The sequence below is a fragment of the Trachurus japonicus genome, chromosome 7 (assembly GCF_045865225.1).
Source record: "Trachurus japonicus isolate A0001 chromosome 7, Traja_1.0".
NCBI classification, from domain to species: Eukaryota; Metazoa; Chordata; class Actinopteri; order Carangiformes; family Carangidae; genus Trachurus; species Trachurus japonicus.
This window is the reverse complement of record NC_140913.1, coordinates 16,560,000-16,579,362: the sequence shown is the minus strand read 5'-3', so window position 1 is coordinate 16,579,362 and position 19,363 is coordinate 16,560,000. Positions and strand designations below refer to the sequence as shown.

The following is a 19,363-nucleotide window of genomic DNA, read 5'->3' as shown; positions in this document are numbered from 1 at the left end:
TAATTAGATGATAAATTGATACTCATTTATCAAGCAATCCTCTTTCCTGCTGGCTCCAGCTTCTCCAATGTGCTGCTACTTATCTCTGTTTTATACTATTAATTGGATATTTTGGAGTTTTGACCATTTTTTGGAGAAAAAAAATCACAGTTTGGACACAAAAGCTTATGGCTCTGGAAATTATAGACTACTGTGCTACACTATACTATACTAGGGGTGGGCAATATGTCACACCAGAGTTTAACTGTAGCCACTCAGTGCGGCTGCTTTGCTGCCTACCCGAGTGCGACTGACCCAAACACACCACCCAAAGTTTACCACCTAAACACTGCCCAGACCAAAGCCAGTGCTAATGTCCCCCTGAAAACAAACAGGCTTACAGGATGTCTGACCCAAAACACTGACAGCTCCAAGAGACAGTACTGCACTAACTTGTTTTTTGTTTTTTTACCTGAGAGCATAACTGGTAACAGTTGGGTCAATGTCTATTGTGTTAATGTTGTCTTTGAAAGCTTGAATTTGCACTGAGGATATAGAAAATTATGGTTTGTATTATTGTTTATTCTTTAAAAAAGAAACTGTTTTCATTGATACAAAGGAGAGATTTTGAGAACTGATTTTATATTACCTATTTTATTTATTTTATATTATATTGTTATTTTTAATAGCGCACCTGTTTTATTTATGTGTAACTGTTTTACAGTATAATGTTCTTTAGTACATCCATCATCTTCAACTTTTGAAAGAAAATAAATCAAAAATAACCTTCAGATATCTTCAAATCTCACTTATGAGTAACAAGAAACATTTAAAGAGGAACTACGTAAGTCTGGTCGCTTTTCCTGTTTTTTGCTAACCCTCCGCCTGGCCATGTGCACAATGAAGCCAGCGAAAAATCAATAAATGGAGCGGTGGATAACGTTCTATAACATACAGTATACGATGTTACGACATGTATATTTGTGTAGTCTTAACTGTCATAAACAAACGTAACGCACGTTTGTGTCACAGTGTCACAGACGAGAGCTGGGACACCGGAGCGGCAGCCAAGTACTACACTCACTGGGTCTCATTCATGAAACGTGAGCAGCACGGATTTGTGTGTAAACCCTGTGCAGCGCAAATTTACGTGGATTTCCGCATTCATCAATCTTTTAGTAGTGCTGATTTTTTCGTAGTTACTCACAAAATCTACACCTCGTCCGGACTGTGTGTAGCGCTTGTGTAAATGTAGGAATGCAAATAAATACTGCTTGTCACTGTTTAAAATTACAATTTTAGTCCGTATTATTCTCTCTCATGTTCAAAATACGCCGACGCCTTTGAAACACGTAATTTAAACATGAAAAACAGTAACAAACAGGAGAGAGAGACGTTTTAGGGATCGGACACGCACACACACGTCAAGGCTCCATCTTATGATGATAATAATCTGATATAAAACCGGAAAAACTTTTTTGTGTTGCTACACGCTCGGTGGGCGCACACTTCACCCTGCGCAGCAGCGCAGTCGGCACCGGTTTGGATGGAGCTGTGAGAGACGGCTGGTGCTTCTGTAACAATATAACCTGCCTATATAACTTTATGTGTTGATATAACCATGCTCCTCTACAGCTGAGGCTGTGAAGAGCCTCCTCCCCCCGTCGCTGCTGTAGCTCTGTAGTTGTGTGTATTTTTTATTTTTCATGTTTCATATCGAACTATTCTGGCTTTACTTCTCAAACGGTTCTTTAATAAACCAATGATACTTAATTCACTAAATCTGTTACTTCCCTCCACGCCTTTGACCTGTCCCAGTCACACCACTACTAACAGAAGAGAATTACATATTTTTTCTGGACTCCACTTCACCCAAAATGACTTTGATCCGCGATCTCTCTTTTTCTCTCTCTCCCTCTTTCCTTGTTTGCGTCATGGCTGCAGGTGAACAGGATGCACCTACCTCCTAATATGGTGATCAGGATCTCCTTATATGGCTATTCATGTATGGAGATCTATGCTAATTGCTGATCACCGGGGGCGTGTTGTTAGTTTACGATGGGTTGGCATTCATCATCTTAAGCCAGGAACACACCGCCACAACGTTTCCCGACGCGTCCCGACGCCGACGGCTTTGGCCGACGAGTCTGTCGCCTCTCGTCGGGAGAAAGGAAAAAGTGAAACACATTGCCCCGACTGCCGACCAGAGCGACTGAGTGGCGAGGACTCCCCCATAGAAATACAGACCCATACAGACCAGGGGCAGCTCTGCTCACTTTTCATTCAAACAAACTAATGCCACTGCCACAGTTAATTTCATCAATGAGACCAACATTAATCTCCCCAAAACAATTTAACCAGCCACGTGTTAACAGCGCTAAGCCGAAATTAAAACAGTTTATAGCAGCTTACTGCTGTGGCTTGGTTGCCGCGAATTGGCGATAGCCGATGCTAATTTCTGTTAGCCCGTCTATGGTGTTTTACATTACACGTTAGCATTAAGCTAGCGGGCTTTATATGCTTAGTTGTGAGCTGTGTGTGTTTTGAACGTTGTTTCAAACTATGTGGGTTTGATTGAACATCTTTGATGTTTAAATATATATATATATATATTGCTTTACTCCTCTTTTTATTGTGTATACCATTTTTACTGTAGGACAGGCTATGACACCGTTTGTTTACTGTGGTCACTTCCGTCCCTCCCACACACCGCGCTGATTCGCTTAGGGCACCGCCAATCAGAATCGCCATAGCTAGCACACAGCCAATCAGAGTACCCGACGAGTCTACTCTCCCGACGGCCGACGAGTCCCGACTGAGCATGTTCAATCGGCCCCGACGAGATCCGACAAGACCCGAGGCTCCCCGACGGAGAGGAACACACCAAACAGACGAGCTCCCGACGCCGTCCGACGAGGCCCGACGCCCGACGGTCGGGGCGGTGTGTCTCTGGCTTTACACACGTGTTTACGATCAAATCTGAGTTTCCCGCACCGTTCATGAATCCGGAGTAGAGTTTTATTAGAGTGAGCTTTTATGTGCAAATCTACACACAGATTTACTCACGTTTCATGAATGAGACCTGTTAACATACAGTCAGTAACCCTTTCATAACCGGAATATTAGCAATAACCCGGTTGCGCACGGCCATGTAAACACCAATAACCCTTTTGAAAAACCGGAATATATGCTCATATTTCGGTTTTTAAAAACCCTAAAATGACCCCCGGGTTACTCCTTTTCATCACTGATGTTGCAAGGTTGGTTTACAGCCATGAGAGGCCAGGTGGAAGGCAGAGAGCCTCCATTCTCACTCGTAAAAAGTCACAACTGTCACAATTACTCCTTACTCTCTTTTAATTAAGATAAAAATGTAGCATAGCCACAGGAAAAATCCTGCTTAGTTCCTCTTTAAGCTTGAAAATAGATTTGATGATCATGATATATATCCTCATTGTCTAATATGAAAAAAATTATTATGAAGATTTTTTTCCCCATATCCCAGCCTTCTACTACTGTATACTATACAATACTATACTATACTTGGTTGTTCAGCCCTGTGTTCTCCTGGGGCGACACAGGGAGATTGTTCTGCTCATGAGAATCGACTAGCTAATCCAGAGCAAAGCACTCCCAGCCAGAGGAGACACTGCAGGCAGCCTCCATCAGTCAGAGCTGAGGCTTTGCTACCGTCATGAGCGCCTGATGAATTTGCTAACAATGGTTCATGAAGATGTGTGTGTGTGTGTGTGTGTCTGTCTGTCTGTCTGAGTCTGTCTGTCTGTGCAAGACAAGACACACACTTTGACGTTTATTAATGACTCCAGCATCTCATTCAAGATGAAAGGCTTTATAAAATAGAATTTGGCAACGTGCCTTAAATGACGTGTGCAGTAACAGACGTAGTGCCTGTCTGCTTTTTCTTGCATGAGGACCTGCATGCGAAAGTGACACATTTAGCCTTTGCACTACTTCTGGCAGATTTTTATCACTTCATTTGTACTGTATGTCTGACGATCACTTCTCGTTTTGAGAATAATATCAAATCACTAAAATCACAGGAAACCAGTTGCAACCAACTGAAACTTTCCAGTATCTCATTCCTCTCCTTCAGTTAATGTACAGTATCTATCATTTATGCTGACTTTGTTGAGATATCTATTGGTTTTTGTATCAACTCCACAGTACATGAAATCCAAGATGTGCTAAAACGTGTATAATTCACAATGAGCATCAAGGGTGCATTGATTTTGTCAGTGTTATGTAATGTAGTTCAAATGCAAATTGATTTTTAGAAGTCCACACACCACGTTACCACAAGTAACTTTGACAAAGATTAAAGCAGACTTGATGTTCAGTGTCATGAATTACACAACCCAAACAAGTTGACTCAACCATGACTAGAGTTTCATACTGTACAGGAGGAAGATGAGTGGAAATCAATGAAATGTCAAATTTCTAAAATACAGCAGCATGGTTCACAAAATGTTATGATGAAAAGTGGATATCCTCTGTAGTGTATATTAAAAAGAAGACATATCTCCACACACACACTGTGGTTAAGTAACAACCAAAGTCAGAGAGTCAAATCATTTGCAATTCAGTTTGTACAGTGATGTTTTTTTTCCCTATAGGACACATGCAGATGCCTTCAGGACCAAATGGTCAGATAATGGCTGCTCACTGTTTGTCTATGTGCCTGCAAAGGGCAAACATTAATCAAGGTCCCAACATGCACTCAGTACTGTGTGGTTCTGTGCAAATATCTGAGTTTGTGTGTGTAGGAGAATGTGAAAATCCAGTGTTTGTGCATTTGTCAATTTTCTACCTCTGTAGATCGCAAACAAATCCATAAAATCCACATGCTCCCTGGGATATAATTGTTACAGGGAAATGAAACCATGTCAAAGGACGTGCATTAGCCTCAAGGTACTCCCACATGTAAATGCTTCAAATAACAGCGTCGTGTGAGTCTGATGGATTTAGATAGACAGATAGATTTAGGTGCACTGCGCTGTGAACATCCATTCTTCGACTCATCACTGTGTCACTACAAGGACGTTTCTGTGTTTTGCTTTTTATGTGAATTTGATAACAAAAAATTGCAGAAAAATCCTAATCACATCAGCACAAGTGCTCTTAGATGAATAATTTATTTATTTCAGATCGATTCAAAGGAGTGATGTGAAGGGTTAAGCTGTGTGGCATGTCTGAATTGGCTTTACAGAGATTCTGTTTGAGCGTCATTATTCTCACGGGGCCGCAGCTGAGTTGCCAAGTCCAAAACAAATAAGAGGATGTGGGCTGTTCGCCTCCCTTCATGAAAGCACTTGCTCACATTCTTGACCCTGACTGCTCTTTCATTCCCTTTTCTTATTTAACACATTCCTGATTTGGGTTGTTCCTTTGTCCTGCACAGCGGTGGTAGGATACGCTTGTGTTCAAACTTACTCAGTGTTACTGTATGTGGACTTGTTTGTGTTTGGAGGAGAAATGAGGATGGGGTCTGACTAGTGTTTTGCCTCTACACAGTATGTCTGTGATTAAATATGACATTCTTCGGGAGGATGATTATTATTATTATTTTTATTTTTTATTTTTTGGAAGAGAATCGATTATGGTCTCAGTCTGCTGTCTAATGATGTGTTGATTTTCTCAGCTGATGGGATATTTGTAGTAACTGAGGCCATGCATACAATGTATCTACACTTATTATATCAGAGTAATATCCTATCAGGACCTTAAAGAAGATGGTGTGCCCGCTCCATTATTTATACATTATTTAGAGGTCTGCATACTGCATGTGCATAATATCTCCATTATATAGTATGTGTGATGGAGCAGCGCTGCCTGTCACAGCAGAATCATCTATTTTGCCATCATCTGCTCCATACTGTGGCTCTTGTGTCCTAGCTCTGCCAGCTGGCTGAATGAGAATTCGGTGGGAACAATAGGTCTGTTAATTGATTTTGTCTCCAGTAACAGGCAAAAGTTGAACCCCACCCCATCTTTCCCTCCTACTCACTCTGAAGAGGGAGAACCAATCTAAAAATTTCCTCCCTCTAGATACTCGTGTCATTCCCTATCAATTTTCGACCTCCAATCCTGTTCCAGCCAAGTCCAATTTCAGCTGCCTTGTGGCCACTGGACGCTCTGACAGATTGCTGGACCTTTCGCAACTTTGGTCCCTGAATCCTGCTGGTTTTGCAGAATTGGCGTGGGAGAAACTGGAGGAGGGAAGAACATAACAGGATGAGAGTTTTTGTGTGAGTGAGAGACAGAGACAGACAGACTCACGCTCCCAGATAAACATAACGTTGTTCCGGAGACATATACACGGATTATAACAACTGTATGTCTTTGTCGACCCAGAGAAAAACAAATAGTAAAATCTTAGCTCTTAAAAAAGTGTCCTCACACAGTAGGAAGATGCCTTTGTGATTTTGAGGTCTATTTTCTCCTCGGATCTTTAATTTCTTTTTTTGCGCCATTAAGTCCACTTCATGAGGAATTTGTCTCCCCAGAGAGGAGCTGATATTTTGGAACAATTTTATGACTCTTTTCCTCCATACCAAAGCTGTCATAGAGAGGCTGCGGGATTATTTAGAAAGACAGTCTCAGCCATTTTGCTTAAATCACACAAATAAGAAATGACACTGATCAGATTCATAATTCACTGGCACCAACTGCACGTCAGCTGATGCATGGACGCCGTTATGCAAATGTACACATTCAAGCAGTCATTTACATCAGTGGACGAGCATGGAGATTTTATTTACTGCTTTGTTGAATCATAATAACTTGAGGCGAGCACGTTTAGGGAATTGGAACAGAATGGAGGCAGAGACCAAGTGGACGAGAGGAGGGTCAATAAATGCACATAATTCCTCGCAGATAGGGTCAGAGACAAAGATCAGTTGTCATTAGCCTCAGTTTAATCCCTGTGGCATTTCACCTGTGCGTAACAGTGTAGCCAGAGAAATATATTAACCTGGTGCTGTTTAAAGTAAGAGTAATTGTGTGCATCAGTAACAGAATACACAAACATCATGGTGATGTTTTAAGGAATGAAGACTGGCAAAAACCCACATTTGTTTTCTGTAATTTATTTATTATGTTTTTTGTGAATGCTGCAATACAAGACCTTTATTGGTGTATCGTACATTCATTGTATATGCTATCTGCATTAATTCTTTATTTATTTTCTCATAATGTATTTGCTTCATTTTGATAACAATAGTTCCATTTTCATTTTATCGTATTGTTGTCTTTGTAGTGCAGCTTTACAACAGCAAGCAGCCAGACAACCAGATTAGTTGCAAACATGCAGTCTGGCCAATTTATAAGTGAAGAGAGAGAAAAATAATGTTCAACTGGTCATTTTATGGGCACCACATTTAAGAACAACATGTAAAACTAAAGGAATAGCTTTGCGCTGTTAATCATTAACAAACAATTGGACCAGAGAGCGAAATGGAGGAAGCTAACGTAGCTTTTTTGATTCATCCATTTAAATTGGAAGGGTTTGTTGATAGTTATAAGACAGGAGTTGATGGCACCAAGACAACTGTGTGAAATTATTGTCTTGTTTGAGACCAAACAAGCTAGCTCAATTTAATAGCCCTTTTTTTTGTTCCTTCAGTAAGTGAGTGAAATGCTGTGTCGAGCTGAAAAAAAATTCTTGTGGGAGTAAAGGCACAGTATAGAGCAAATAGAAAGAAAGCAGGAGAGCTTTCATTACTCTCTTGTGCCAGCATGTTCCCATGGATCTAGCCTGTTAGCTGTTAGCACACCAGCTATAGCAAATGAATTCACCAGCCCAGCCCAGTAAATAGCCCCTGAATGTGAGAATGGACCTGAAAGTGACTATAACCAATATTTTTTATCATAACAAATGACTGTATGAGAAGAATATGGCAGTGTTAAAGAGGTCACTCAGAATGATGAACCTCCAGAGAACTGCAGCTCCCTCAGCTTTTCGGCTCATTGTTTGGCTGTCTCGCTCGCAGTTTACTGCCGTGGTTCATAAGCTCTTGCTGTTCCCAAGGCGTCTTCTTCAGCCACAACAGGCTGCGGTTTTCATTGAAAAGCTCTAATAAACCTACTGGACCCTGCCTGCTGCTGACCACCAACCAACAGGCAAGACACAGTCAGTGTCTAGCTGGTGAACATTTAGCAGCTATAAAGTCAGATATTGCCTCCAGGAGGTGGTGGAGATTGAAAACAGAGCTAACAGCGACACTGAAACTTGCAGCACGGAAACAAAATGTTGCTCCATAACTGGTGGACGTGTAAATAAGCAGCTGCTCGCTAACAAGTGGACCGTATCAACTAAAAAAAAGATGGTGATAATAACATTGGCAACTTGTTTCTGCTACCCCAAGTGGACAGGTTTAGAGCTACATTACAGGTTATAGATTGATAGATTGACTTGGTTAGACTTTCAGTGCTGTAGTAGCCTAGTGTGTTCTAGTATTTCTAGTAGGCCTATTTTTACTATTCCAACTGTTTGCTTGTTACCATCCAGCTTCTTTTTTTTTTGCTTCTGCAAATACTGTTTCAACACTATTCTATACTGTACTATCAAGGACCTGGGCAGGTGAGAACTGTGTTATATGATATCAGAATCTGAATCAGAAATCCTTAACATTTCATTTTATGGACATACAATGAAATTAAGGGTGCAACTCCCTTGGTGCTTAAAAAAACATGTTAAAAAACATGACAATGTATATTACATACACCTACTTACAATCATACACACATTCACCAAAGTGACTCATGAATAATAAATAGTAGTGGTCATAAAGTGCAGTGTGTAAAATGCAGTTGATGGCAGCAATTAGTGAGAATTTAGAGCAGCGATGGCTCTGGGAAAGAAACTGTCTCTCTGTCTGGTTATATATAAATGAATGACCAATACTGCAAAAACTCCAAGCTGTAATAAACTGTATATGCTGTACACGGGTGCCCATAAGGTTGGAATTATTATTATTTTTTAACCTCTTTTCATTAAATGATTGTGACAATGTGATTTATTCTTGATAGAAAAAGTGTATCTTCTCAAAACTCTATTTATCAATCTCTTCCAAACATATCACTGGGAGAATTAAACCACAATTAACCTTTATAATAGAAATTAAAAGAGGAATGTGTTTGGAAAACAAAATTATTCCAACTTAATGGGCAACTGTCAATATATCCTTTAAGTTCAGCTGTAGTTGTATGTGCCATAGTGAGTGTGGTAGCTGTCACTGTGGAACAAAACCTCTGCTGGCTGTGTCAGCCTGTGACGAACAGGTGGTGCAGAAGCCTGAGCTAACAGTGGAGAGGTAGCAAACACCCAACCCTGTTACATCCTCTCATTCCTGCTCCTGCTGCGGTTGTGATGGCAACAGAGTACAGCCCTGCAGAATAAAACACAACCCTGTGTTGTCAAACTTTCAGCGTGCTCTCGGCCTTACACTCTGACAGAAACATTTTTTTATATATATATTTATACATGTTTGAGAAGTAATTAAGGCCAGAGGGTTTTGTTGACAGTTGCAGCTAAAAACAGCAGCCTTGGTTGAGATGGGTAATGTTTGACTGTGGAAGCTGTGGTGAGTGGTTTCACAAACAAAACTCTGGAAAACTCTTTTTTATATAAATATATTTTTCTCTCAGGGTTACCTTTTTATTTTTTATTTTTTTACAATTGACACAAACCTTTGTGAACAAGTACCCGTGTTTTCTTCTTTATCTTGTATCCATCATGGTGTGCACTACTCAGGCAAAGTCTTACTTCTTCATTCACCTAAACCTCTCCATCAAAAAAAGAAAACATATGGGAAACTCGGTGCCTGTTTGAGCCCAGTATCATATGTGTGGTTTTATTTTGTTGATTTGGTCTACATGAAAAATACCTAACCCTTGCCTGAACAAGCAGGCTAACAAGACAATTACATTCATTTGCATGTACGGGACAATGCTACATTATGAAGCTTACACTTTCAGTGTGGTGAAAGTTGGCAGCCGTTGCAAAAGAGGACCCTCGGTGGGAATGAGCTGTATAGAGTCCTGAGGGGGGGAGAGCTGGAGAGATAGCACTTATCAGGAAGCTCCCACTCTGACTGTCATTTGTGCTGCAGAGCTACAGAGCGTCCCTCTTGCCGACCTGGAGGCTACACGGACATTGAAAAATAGGTGGCTGTCTTTCGCCCACCACCCACCCCCAACCTCAAACCTCCACAGCAACCCCCACCACCTACATGGCACATAACACTGTGCCATATTTAGACAGTTAATCTAGTGTTTTTTCTATGATAGATGCTGAGTGTCCTCTTGCTGGTAAAGTGGAGGAATTTAACCAATCATCATTGCTAAACAGATTTGAATAGAGACCACCCGGTTGTTTTATTCAGGGTTCATATTGGAGTCTTTATTTCTTATTTCCCATCAACCTCCACACAGCGTTTGCTAGTCACTAGTCGCTTGTGTTCGCTGAGGGTTTCACTGGATCAGGAAGCAACAGTAAAAGAATGCAAAATCTTAAATCTACTCCATGTTTTTTCATGGGCTTATTTTTTTTATCATGAAGCATCTCTGTTCTCATGAATATTTGAGAGGGGGGGTGAGAATTGGTATTTGTCTGCATATCTATGTATGTATGCCAGCTACAGCTTGGAAGTACTGATTTGACTGTTTTGTTTTTTTTTTCTTTTTCTGTCACTAGAAAGAGTCACAAGATAAATCTGGGGGTTTAGGAGATATTGCTGTATGAAAGTTGACAGGGAGCATTAACTAGCAGGCCAAAAACCACTGGTTTCAGCTTCATCTTTATGTTGTTGTTGTTGTTGTTGTTGTTGTTGTTGTTGTTGTTGTTGTTTTAAATATGAAAACTAGCATAAAATGAAAACGAATTTAAAGGAGAAACAAATTTAAATTTCAAACAATAGAAAAAATAAAATCAGCCATGAACAGTATTAAAGCAACACTATGTAGGATTCGTGGTACTGGTACTCTGGTTGAGAAGAGCAACTGTCTGCTACCTGTGTCTACAACATGAATTGGTACCGGCGCCGGTGCCGTTGCAGCTGTCATTACTGGTACCGGTGCCACCGCCATTGCCAGTACAGACACTGGTGTGTCGCAGCTGTCATTACCGGTGCCGTTGCCGTCGCCGCCGCCATTACCGGTACCAGTAATGACGGCGGCGCTGGTACCGGCACTGTTGCCAGTAGCCGTCGTCATTGCCGGTAGCCCCGTCCAGAGCCGTGTTCGGCCGTGCAGCCCAGCACAGGGCGCTGGTCTGTGGGTGAGAGGAGCAGGGAGACCAGGCTTGAGCTCGGTCTCTGGAGCTCACCACGGTGTTCCTACTCGCACAGGGAAGTTACAGTTACATATAGTAGTGCAGCCGATGTGACCCTGCTCAGGCTACAGTGGCGGCACCATTCCTCCTATTAACCATTTTTCTACCACTTCAGTGAGATTAGAAACATTATCTAAGGTCGATAAACTACATAGTGTTGCTTTAATTCAGTTTAAGATGTAAGTTCTTGTTAGATATTAGAGAACATGAGTGTTTTTAATTAGAATTGAAAGGTCAGAGTTGGGCTGAGTCTTACATCAGCTCAGAAATGCAAAACAACAAGAGTAATGCTGTTAACTCTGGGACTGTAAACACAGTACTTTACCACTACTCACCACTTTACTACACAACGTGACCCACTATTTATGGTTACTACACATCTACAGTGATTAGTCTCACAGCTGGAAAATCTGCTGATGAAGGCCAAGAGGCATCTTTATTCTGTGAGGGAGAGACGGTCATATCAGCTGTATTTGTTAGTCAGTGTTTACTGTATGTTGCCTTTTGGAGATAAAACCCACATTTTCTATGTCCTGCTCCTTATCTCTGACTCCCTATTTTGCTGCCTTTGCACAATCAATGCAATGCGCATTTTATGAATAAGTATTCAAGTCGAGTATGTAACTATTATAGAATTTGTAAACACCAGTGAACTGTAACTTGTGGTCATGTCTTTCCAGAGTGTGTCACCTCTTTGGTTTCCCAATAAGGCTGTTGCTGCTTGAGTTGCTCCGTAAAATGTGGTTCTATTATCGGGTCCATTAAGTATACCTCTGTGTAATGACACTCCACACACTGCCGTTTTTCTCTCGACCCCTCTGCTAATAACCCCTTTTACATTTCATTTTCATTATTTAGCGTCCAATTCTTTTCCTCATCCACTCAGTGAACACTAACTGAAAGAGTGAGCTCTGGGAAGTAGGTACATAGACCCACAGTACTGGCAGTGAACTGGTTTGCATGGTTACAGGGTTATGAGAGCAAGCAAAGATGCATAAAAATGGTATTTAAATGTGCATGCATAGAACAAAGGTACACAAATTATTTTTCAATTCACAAATGGAAAATGTCTGTTTGAATGTTACTTTAATGTATTTTTAAATGAAGTGAATCTCAAATCAGTGTTTTGTATCTGGAATGTTTGTGAATCGCAAATACATTTAATATTTGCATTTTTTTTTTTTAGGTTTGTACATTTTTGTCCTGTAATCGTGGAGGGTGATAAAAAGGATAAAAAAAATACATGACAATCATTCACATTTTAGATTTCAGTCGGTCAGTGACACACAACAACGCGTGAACATCTGTCAGGTTTTGTGAAGTTTATCATGTTTCGCTTTGTCCTTAAGCTGTTGGTTTCAACAAGAAGGTAACACTTAAGACCATAGTTGTAATATTGTCGTCATTATATCAAGGTGGTTTTGTCTCAATGATGTGGTAGAAAAAGCAATCTCTGTCATCAACCCTATTGGTGGGTAAATTATCCTAAATGTCAAGTCCAGTTGAACAAATATTGACAGATTGTTAGTGCTCTATAAACAGCCCCTCAAATACAGTATAGTGGCGACATTCCTCTGTCACAATTATTTCATTTTTTAAAATCAAATCTATCAAATTACAGCCGATGATGTGATAAAACTCCTCATCAGGTCAGACAATGTGTTGAGTCACATACCTTGATGAAATTATAGTCTGTATTTGACTTGAGATTCAAACCCAATTGAAGTACATCATTAAAGATCGTCACAGTAAGGAGCTCAATCACTGCTAATTTAAAATGGACAACATAATGGTCTAATATTGTTTAGTGGAAATGAAAAGTTGTTCAGCAACATCTCTTACAGTTTCCTTAATCACACCATGGTGTAGTAATAGTGAAAAACACTGTGTAAAATGAGCAAATGAGCACTTACTGTATGAGAGGATTGTTATTCTAATGCAAGCATTAGTTGTTTTCTCAATTGGCAAACATTACTGTTTGAGCACTTCTGGCTCTGAATGTTGGCTCATACCATATATTTTCACACTTAATAATCATCTGCCTTTAATGTGTCTGTTTTTGACATATTCTGTCTGCTATTCTCAGTTCTCTCATTCGTCTCTGATTGATTTTATTTTTTCAGACAGTAATATTGAAGCTGGGATAGAGTATGAAGAGTGATTTATGTGAGGCACTTGATAGTGGAGCCATGCGAGATGGGGCTGAGCAGTTTCTCTCAGCCCCCCACCCGCTGCCCCGAGGATGCATGAAATTGAGAAGAAGGACTCTACTCATTCTTATATAAATTACTCTCCATATGCTCCACCTAGACAAGCAAAAAAAGGACATATATTTTTAGATTGAATATTTCTTTTTTGTGGATTTGAGGGTTGAGAAATGGAAGTGTGGCATTCATCGGTTGTGGCTTGTTTTAAAATCCGACTGAAACTCTGTCTCTGGCGCTGCTGCTTTAAAAGCACTTTGAGACATTTTCAGTGGTTGTGATTGTGAGGAAAAATCAATTCTCTTTGCCGCTGTTTTCATTTTATTGTTTGTTTCTTTGCAGCAAAGCTGGGGAGGAGCTTTGAATATTAAAAGGACAGTGCTCCTAATTCCTAACAACACAGAGCAGGTCCAACAGGAAGCTTCAAAGACAAATTTCATTACAATATCAATGCCTTGTCTCTACTCATCTAGTGGACCCCACCTACCCCTATGATGCTCATTACCAACCATAATTTGGCACTGCTGTTATCTCAATTACAAATGAAACCATAACCTCCTACGGTGAAGTTAAATCGATTTTGCATTTCAGACATAACCATTTCTGCAGTCGTGTCTCTGTTCAAAGCAAATGTACCTGTACAAGATTGGATTTCTCTCACCAACTGGAATTATATTTTTACTTGGGTTTAAAATCTGATTTACTGTCGAAGCTGCCTGACAAATCAAACCCTCACACTTTTTTCCCCCGAAGAATATATGGAGCCACGATTTGGTGTCAGCCAGTTAACCCTTTGCTCTCTGTCTTTGCTTGTAGTCCTGCTGCGTGAGGAGGTGGCCCAGCTCCAGGAGGAGGTGCACCTGCTCCGGCAGATGAAGGATATGTTGAGTAAGGACCTGGAGGAGACCCAGGGAGGCTGCTCGGCCGACGTGCTCTCAGCCACCGAGCTCCGCGTGCAGCTGGCTCAGAAGGAGCAGGAGCTGGACCGCGCCAAGGAGGCTCTGCAAGGTAAGGCCCTCGCCTGGGATCAAAAGGATTTGTGTATTATTTCAAACACTAATATCATCATAATCATAATTTACTGTATGATCAGTGATGCTGCACAAGAGAGAAAGACAAGAAACCGTCCTTAATTTTATTGTTCTTCAAAGTTTTAGTGAGTCTTGTCATAAACTATGAACAGAATTAAAAGAGGCAACAACTGAAGCTTTATTATATATATTTGAGGTGCACATTCTTGAAAAGTTATCAACAAACACCATGCACGGCAAAGTACAGTTTGCAATGAGGAATTAGTTTAACACATATCACACTGCTGTAATTCACAATGAGAAAGAACAATGCTATACATTTGTACTTTAGCCTACATTTGAACATATGTTAATTTAGAAATCCCTAATTTGGTGTGTGAAAATGTTAAGTATGCAAAGTGGCACCAAATTCCCACTTCCTGTTCACAAGATTCTATAATCACTGAGTTCCCAGCTGCTGTGGCTTTTCTGTTCACCACTCCTCAGTCACACTGAGACAAACCTGCTGCATAGAGCTTGAAACCAGGGCTTTTTTTTTAATGTCACCATACTGTTAACATTAGAGGCTGTAACACCGTGGTTAATGCTGCCCATTAGCTGCATTACAGACCATTAGCATGTGTTACGCTCCAGAGATAAAGAGGACACTGATGCAATGACTTAAAAAAAAAAAAAAAAAGTCGCTCCACACTGCAGGCAAATCACTCCGCACCGCTCCCACGCTGCACTGCCCACATACCCTGATGTACGTACAGCACAATGGGCTGTAGAGGCTCTACTGGATCATCACAACAAAGCTGTATTCACAATTTAAAAGTGAGGGGCGACGTAAAAACAACAACTGGATGTCTCTGTTGGTTTAACCTAAACCTTTTCATCTCGGTATTTTCATACACTCTCTGTGTGCATGAATATTTACACCTTGCAAGCTCTTGTAAAAAAATCACCAGCTGTTCACTTTGGAGGTTTTAAGGCTTGACACGAACTTTAATGCTGTGAAGAAACTTACATATTTGAAAAGCAAAAGCATTCATGTCTTGTGTTTTGAACAACAACAATAAAGACAACGAGAGGCTTCTCACGGCCAACTTGAATGTTTAATAGTGAGAGCGACGCATTGAAAAGCCTGAATGCTGTGTCATTTTCATGGTCACTCGCTGGCTGCTTTTTAAAACATTCAGTCTGCCGAGTTTATTAAGAGGCTTTTCCACCCAAAAGTGTTGATCAGAATACAGCACAAAATATGGATATTTGATTATTTATAATATTTATTTAAAATTATTGTTTCATTCTGTTGTTAAACAATAGGTAAAATATAATCCATATACATTAACAGGTTACCTCATAAGGCCGCCCCATGCACTGAGCTAAACATCAAAATAGCCTTAATAATCTTTCCAGAGCTGATGAAATACCAAAGTAAAGTTGTGGAGAGCAACAACCACAGTATTTTTGTTGCCTGTGTCTGTATCAGATTTGAGTAAACACAGGAATGAGAAACAGGCTAACATATTTCCCTCACAGAGTCTGTACGCAGAGTAAAGTAATGAAGAAGTTCTGCTAGACAGTGCACAGTGGATTGCAGGCCATCAAGCAGAGATGTCATCAGCGTGGCAGTGAATCATTCTTTTCAAAGACTTATTGCCCATGGAATGAGGCAGAGCACAAAACCACCATTTTGGTATCAGACAAACCGCATGACACGCTGTCAGGGGATTCTGTTGCTGCGACATATCACTTGACACTTGCAGCCTGTGTCTTTTGAAAGAATTGAAGGAAAACGAAAGAGACCAGAGCGGAGTGGAACAGAGCACACATCAAATACATACTTATCTCCTCTTCGGCTGGATATTTGGCCGGCTGAGCAGACTGCACACTGGCTCATACAGTCATTTGTATGACTCAAGCCTGTTAATGAAGGCCAAAGTCTACCAGCCCCAGCAGGCACTCACAGTAATCAGTAGCTAATGAAAGCTTTATAAAGGGGGACTTTGGTTGGCTTACAAGGTCCAGAACGTTAAGCAGGGTGGATCTCGTCCGCAATTAAGACGGGGTATGTGGGAGGACAACAGGAAATTGGCTGTTGTTGTGTTCAAGTTTGCTTCTGTTGGAGTCACTTCAGAGGAAAAGTGAAAGGACTGTGAAGACGTTCCTGTTGCTATTCGCTGTTTTGGCCCGCAGAGCTGTTTTTTTCTGCAATAAAGCAGAAGCTGATGTTCAAGTGGAAAGCTTTTGGCCAGAGAGTGACCCGTGGAAAAATATGACATTTTCATTCAGTGGTGAAAGTAGCAGAATTTCTGAATAATTTATATTTTTCATTGTTATTTTCCACATGACCTGTCTGTATGGCAAGTGGCTGGTTCCCGACTCTTTTGTTAGTCCATGGTTGTTGCGCTCCATCTTCATACAGTATACTGACACTGGTTCAGACTCCAGCAATACCATTTCCTGAGACTCCCAGGAACAGTTTTAATGAACCTTTTACTCTTGTGATGTTTTCGTGTGGTGGGAAGCAGCCAGTGGATTTTTGGCTTTGTCCTCATCAATATTTGCTGTTGTTTCCAAGCAAAAAAACATCTGTCATCCAATTTTGTCACATTGTTTTGTGTTTTGTTTTTCCAGCTGCTGCCACCAAATGCATTCATGTTTCCTGCTGCAGATTCTCACACATGCTACTGGACACAACTGGTGATAATTGTGGACTGTGGGTTTATTTCTGATAAGGACAGTCAGCAGATTGAAACATATGACTCCATGAATATTCTGACGCCATTATACCCGAGACAAGACAAGTTTATTTATGTATATTAGCATCATAATGGGCTGTCGAGGCCTGTTGAGCATGAAGGGCAATGAAGAGAAAATTAAAAAGGTCGTGAGGCATCGACCAAATGTTTTATTAAAAACAAACTATAATAAAAGGCGTTGGGAAAGAAAATATTTAAACTATTCGTACATACTAACCTGCTAGCCTTTTTAAAATTATTTTATGAAGGTAACTATTGGGGAAAATAACTTTAAGGGCTGTCACAAATATACAAAGATTTGGGAGAGTTTTCATACAGAGTCACTTGGATCTAAAAACAGCTGGAAAAAAGCCTTTAGGAAATCAGCAAATAGGTTTCAATAGGAACTTTCACGGCATAATTTACTTAATACATTTTTCCCTGTTTGAAAGATAGATATAAATATTTTTGCGATAGGTTAATTACACTGTTGGTTTTGTGTCTATATCGACAAACCTTAGACTCAAAGTGCTCAGAGAGATACTGTTTGGGTTGGTTTGTTGTAGGTGTTTGGTAAACTTGAAGGCCCACAGCTTCAGTCCAAGTCTTTTTTGTGACTGATTACTCCTAAAGAAACAGATATTTTTCATGTTATTGAAACTGTCAACGTTTCTTGTCTGGTTACCCTTTGTGTTTGAAGGCTTAGCAATACAGCAAAAAAGTTGGAGTTGAAAATAGTTATTTTTGTGTGTGGCTTCTGGTGGTAAAAAAAAAAAAGTGTTCTTGAGAATACCTCATTAACTACAGCAATTTCCATATGCTTCCAATTGATTGGAGGCAAGATGTCGACTCTATTTGATTTCCCCCTGTTTCCCCAAGGCTGGCATATTGTGAACATCCCACCAAATGCTGCGACGAGAGCAGTGTTTGGAGAAGTGAAGCACCCTGGGGGTTTTTATTGAAGCGCTACCAACAATTATTGTGAAGCAGAGTAGCTTTGTGTTCTTACTTTGTATTTATTCATTTTTCTGTGCTTCTGCTTCGGAAAGAAAAAAAAGCAAAGAGGCTGGAGTGATGAAGTAGCGTGAAAGAAATGCATCATCCCCTCCTTTGCTCTCTGCCACTCGAGATGATACCTGTTTACTTTGGGAATGCTTCACCAAAAACTGTGCTCCTCCTACCTCGGTTCACACAGTCTGCCGCTAAATTACATGCAGATTAGCCCATGAATACAAAATGGTGAACGCAGAGAGGAACGCTGCTCTTCAGTCGTTTTCTCTCCAGTTCCTCTTCATTTCCTCCCTCTCTGTCTCTTCCTTTATCTCCCCCTCTGCCTTTGTTTGCTGCGATGTGTTTCAGTGTTAAGGCCTGAGCTGCTCACTCCCACTGTGTGCCAGGCATCAGCCTGTTAGCACTATAATTGTAATCGTGGGTAATTGCCTGCTCCCCAATTGCAGGTTTTGTTATGACGCCTGTGGCCACTCAATTCAAGCCAAGAGCTTCTGCTCGGAGTCATCGCAACGCCCCCACCTCTGAGTACGCAAATGACAATGAACTCAAACTGTCTTGGCAATCAAAGCCTGAAGTGAGGGAGTTTATAGTAACACAGCTGGACTGCTGTTAAAATTGTTTATAAGTTTACCAGAGTGTTATGTGGACTTTCTCATCAAAGTTGTCTTTAATGAAATTTCAAAGTAAAGTTGGCTGTCTCTACTTTTTTTTTGTTTAGTTTTTTTAATTAGCTATTTCCTCTTTGGGTAATTACTATCGCTGAGGGACTCCCAGTCAATCCAGAGCTCAAATGAAAGCAGCAGACAGCTATGTATCATCAAAGCACAGTCTGCCCGCTCTGTTTAGTGTCATTTCACGCTACACCGTACTCAGAAAGCAGCTCTGTCCTTGACTACAAGGCCTTCCTTCACTAGGTGTTTAAACACCAATACACACCGAGACACACAAATACAGGGCTGTTAAATTGCATCAGACTACTTAACCTGATAAGATTTAGGTAATTGCAGTAGTTTCTCTTTTATCTTTAAGCAAATTTGTTTTTGTTTTTTAAAGACTCAAATT

At 40.6% G+C, this 19,363-nt stretch overlaps 2 protein-coding genes across 12 annotated transcripts in view; one reads left to right on the top strand and one right to left on the bottom strand.

Moving 5' to 3' along the window:
- LOC146984468 (chymotrypsin-C-like) overlaps positions 1–19,363 on the bottom strand; it is a 246,211-nt gene that overhangs the window by 189,237 nt on the left and 37,611 nt on the right. The window lies entirely within an intron of this gene.
- kazna (kazrin, periplakin interacting protein a) overlaps positions 1–19,363 on the top strand; it is a 181,297-nt gene that overhangs the window by 141,831 nt on the left and 20,103 nt on the right. For all 11 annotated transcript variants that reach the window (XM_085781577.1, XM_085781574.1, XM_085781578.1 and 8 more), the window contains one exon: positions 14,350–14,541. In XM_085781577.1, coding sequence (XP_085637703.1) covers positions 14,350–14,541 — 192 coding nt within the window. The remainder of the gene's footprint in view (positions 1–14,349; positions 14,542–19,363) is intronic.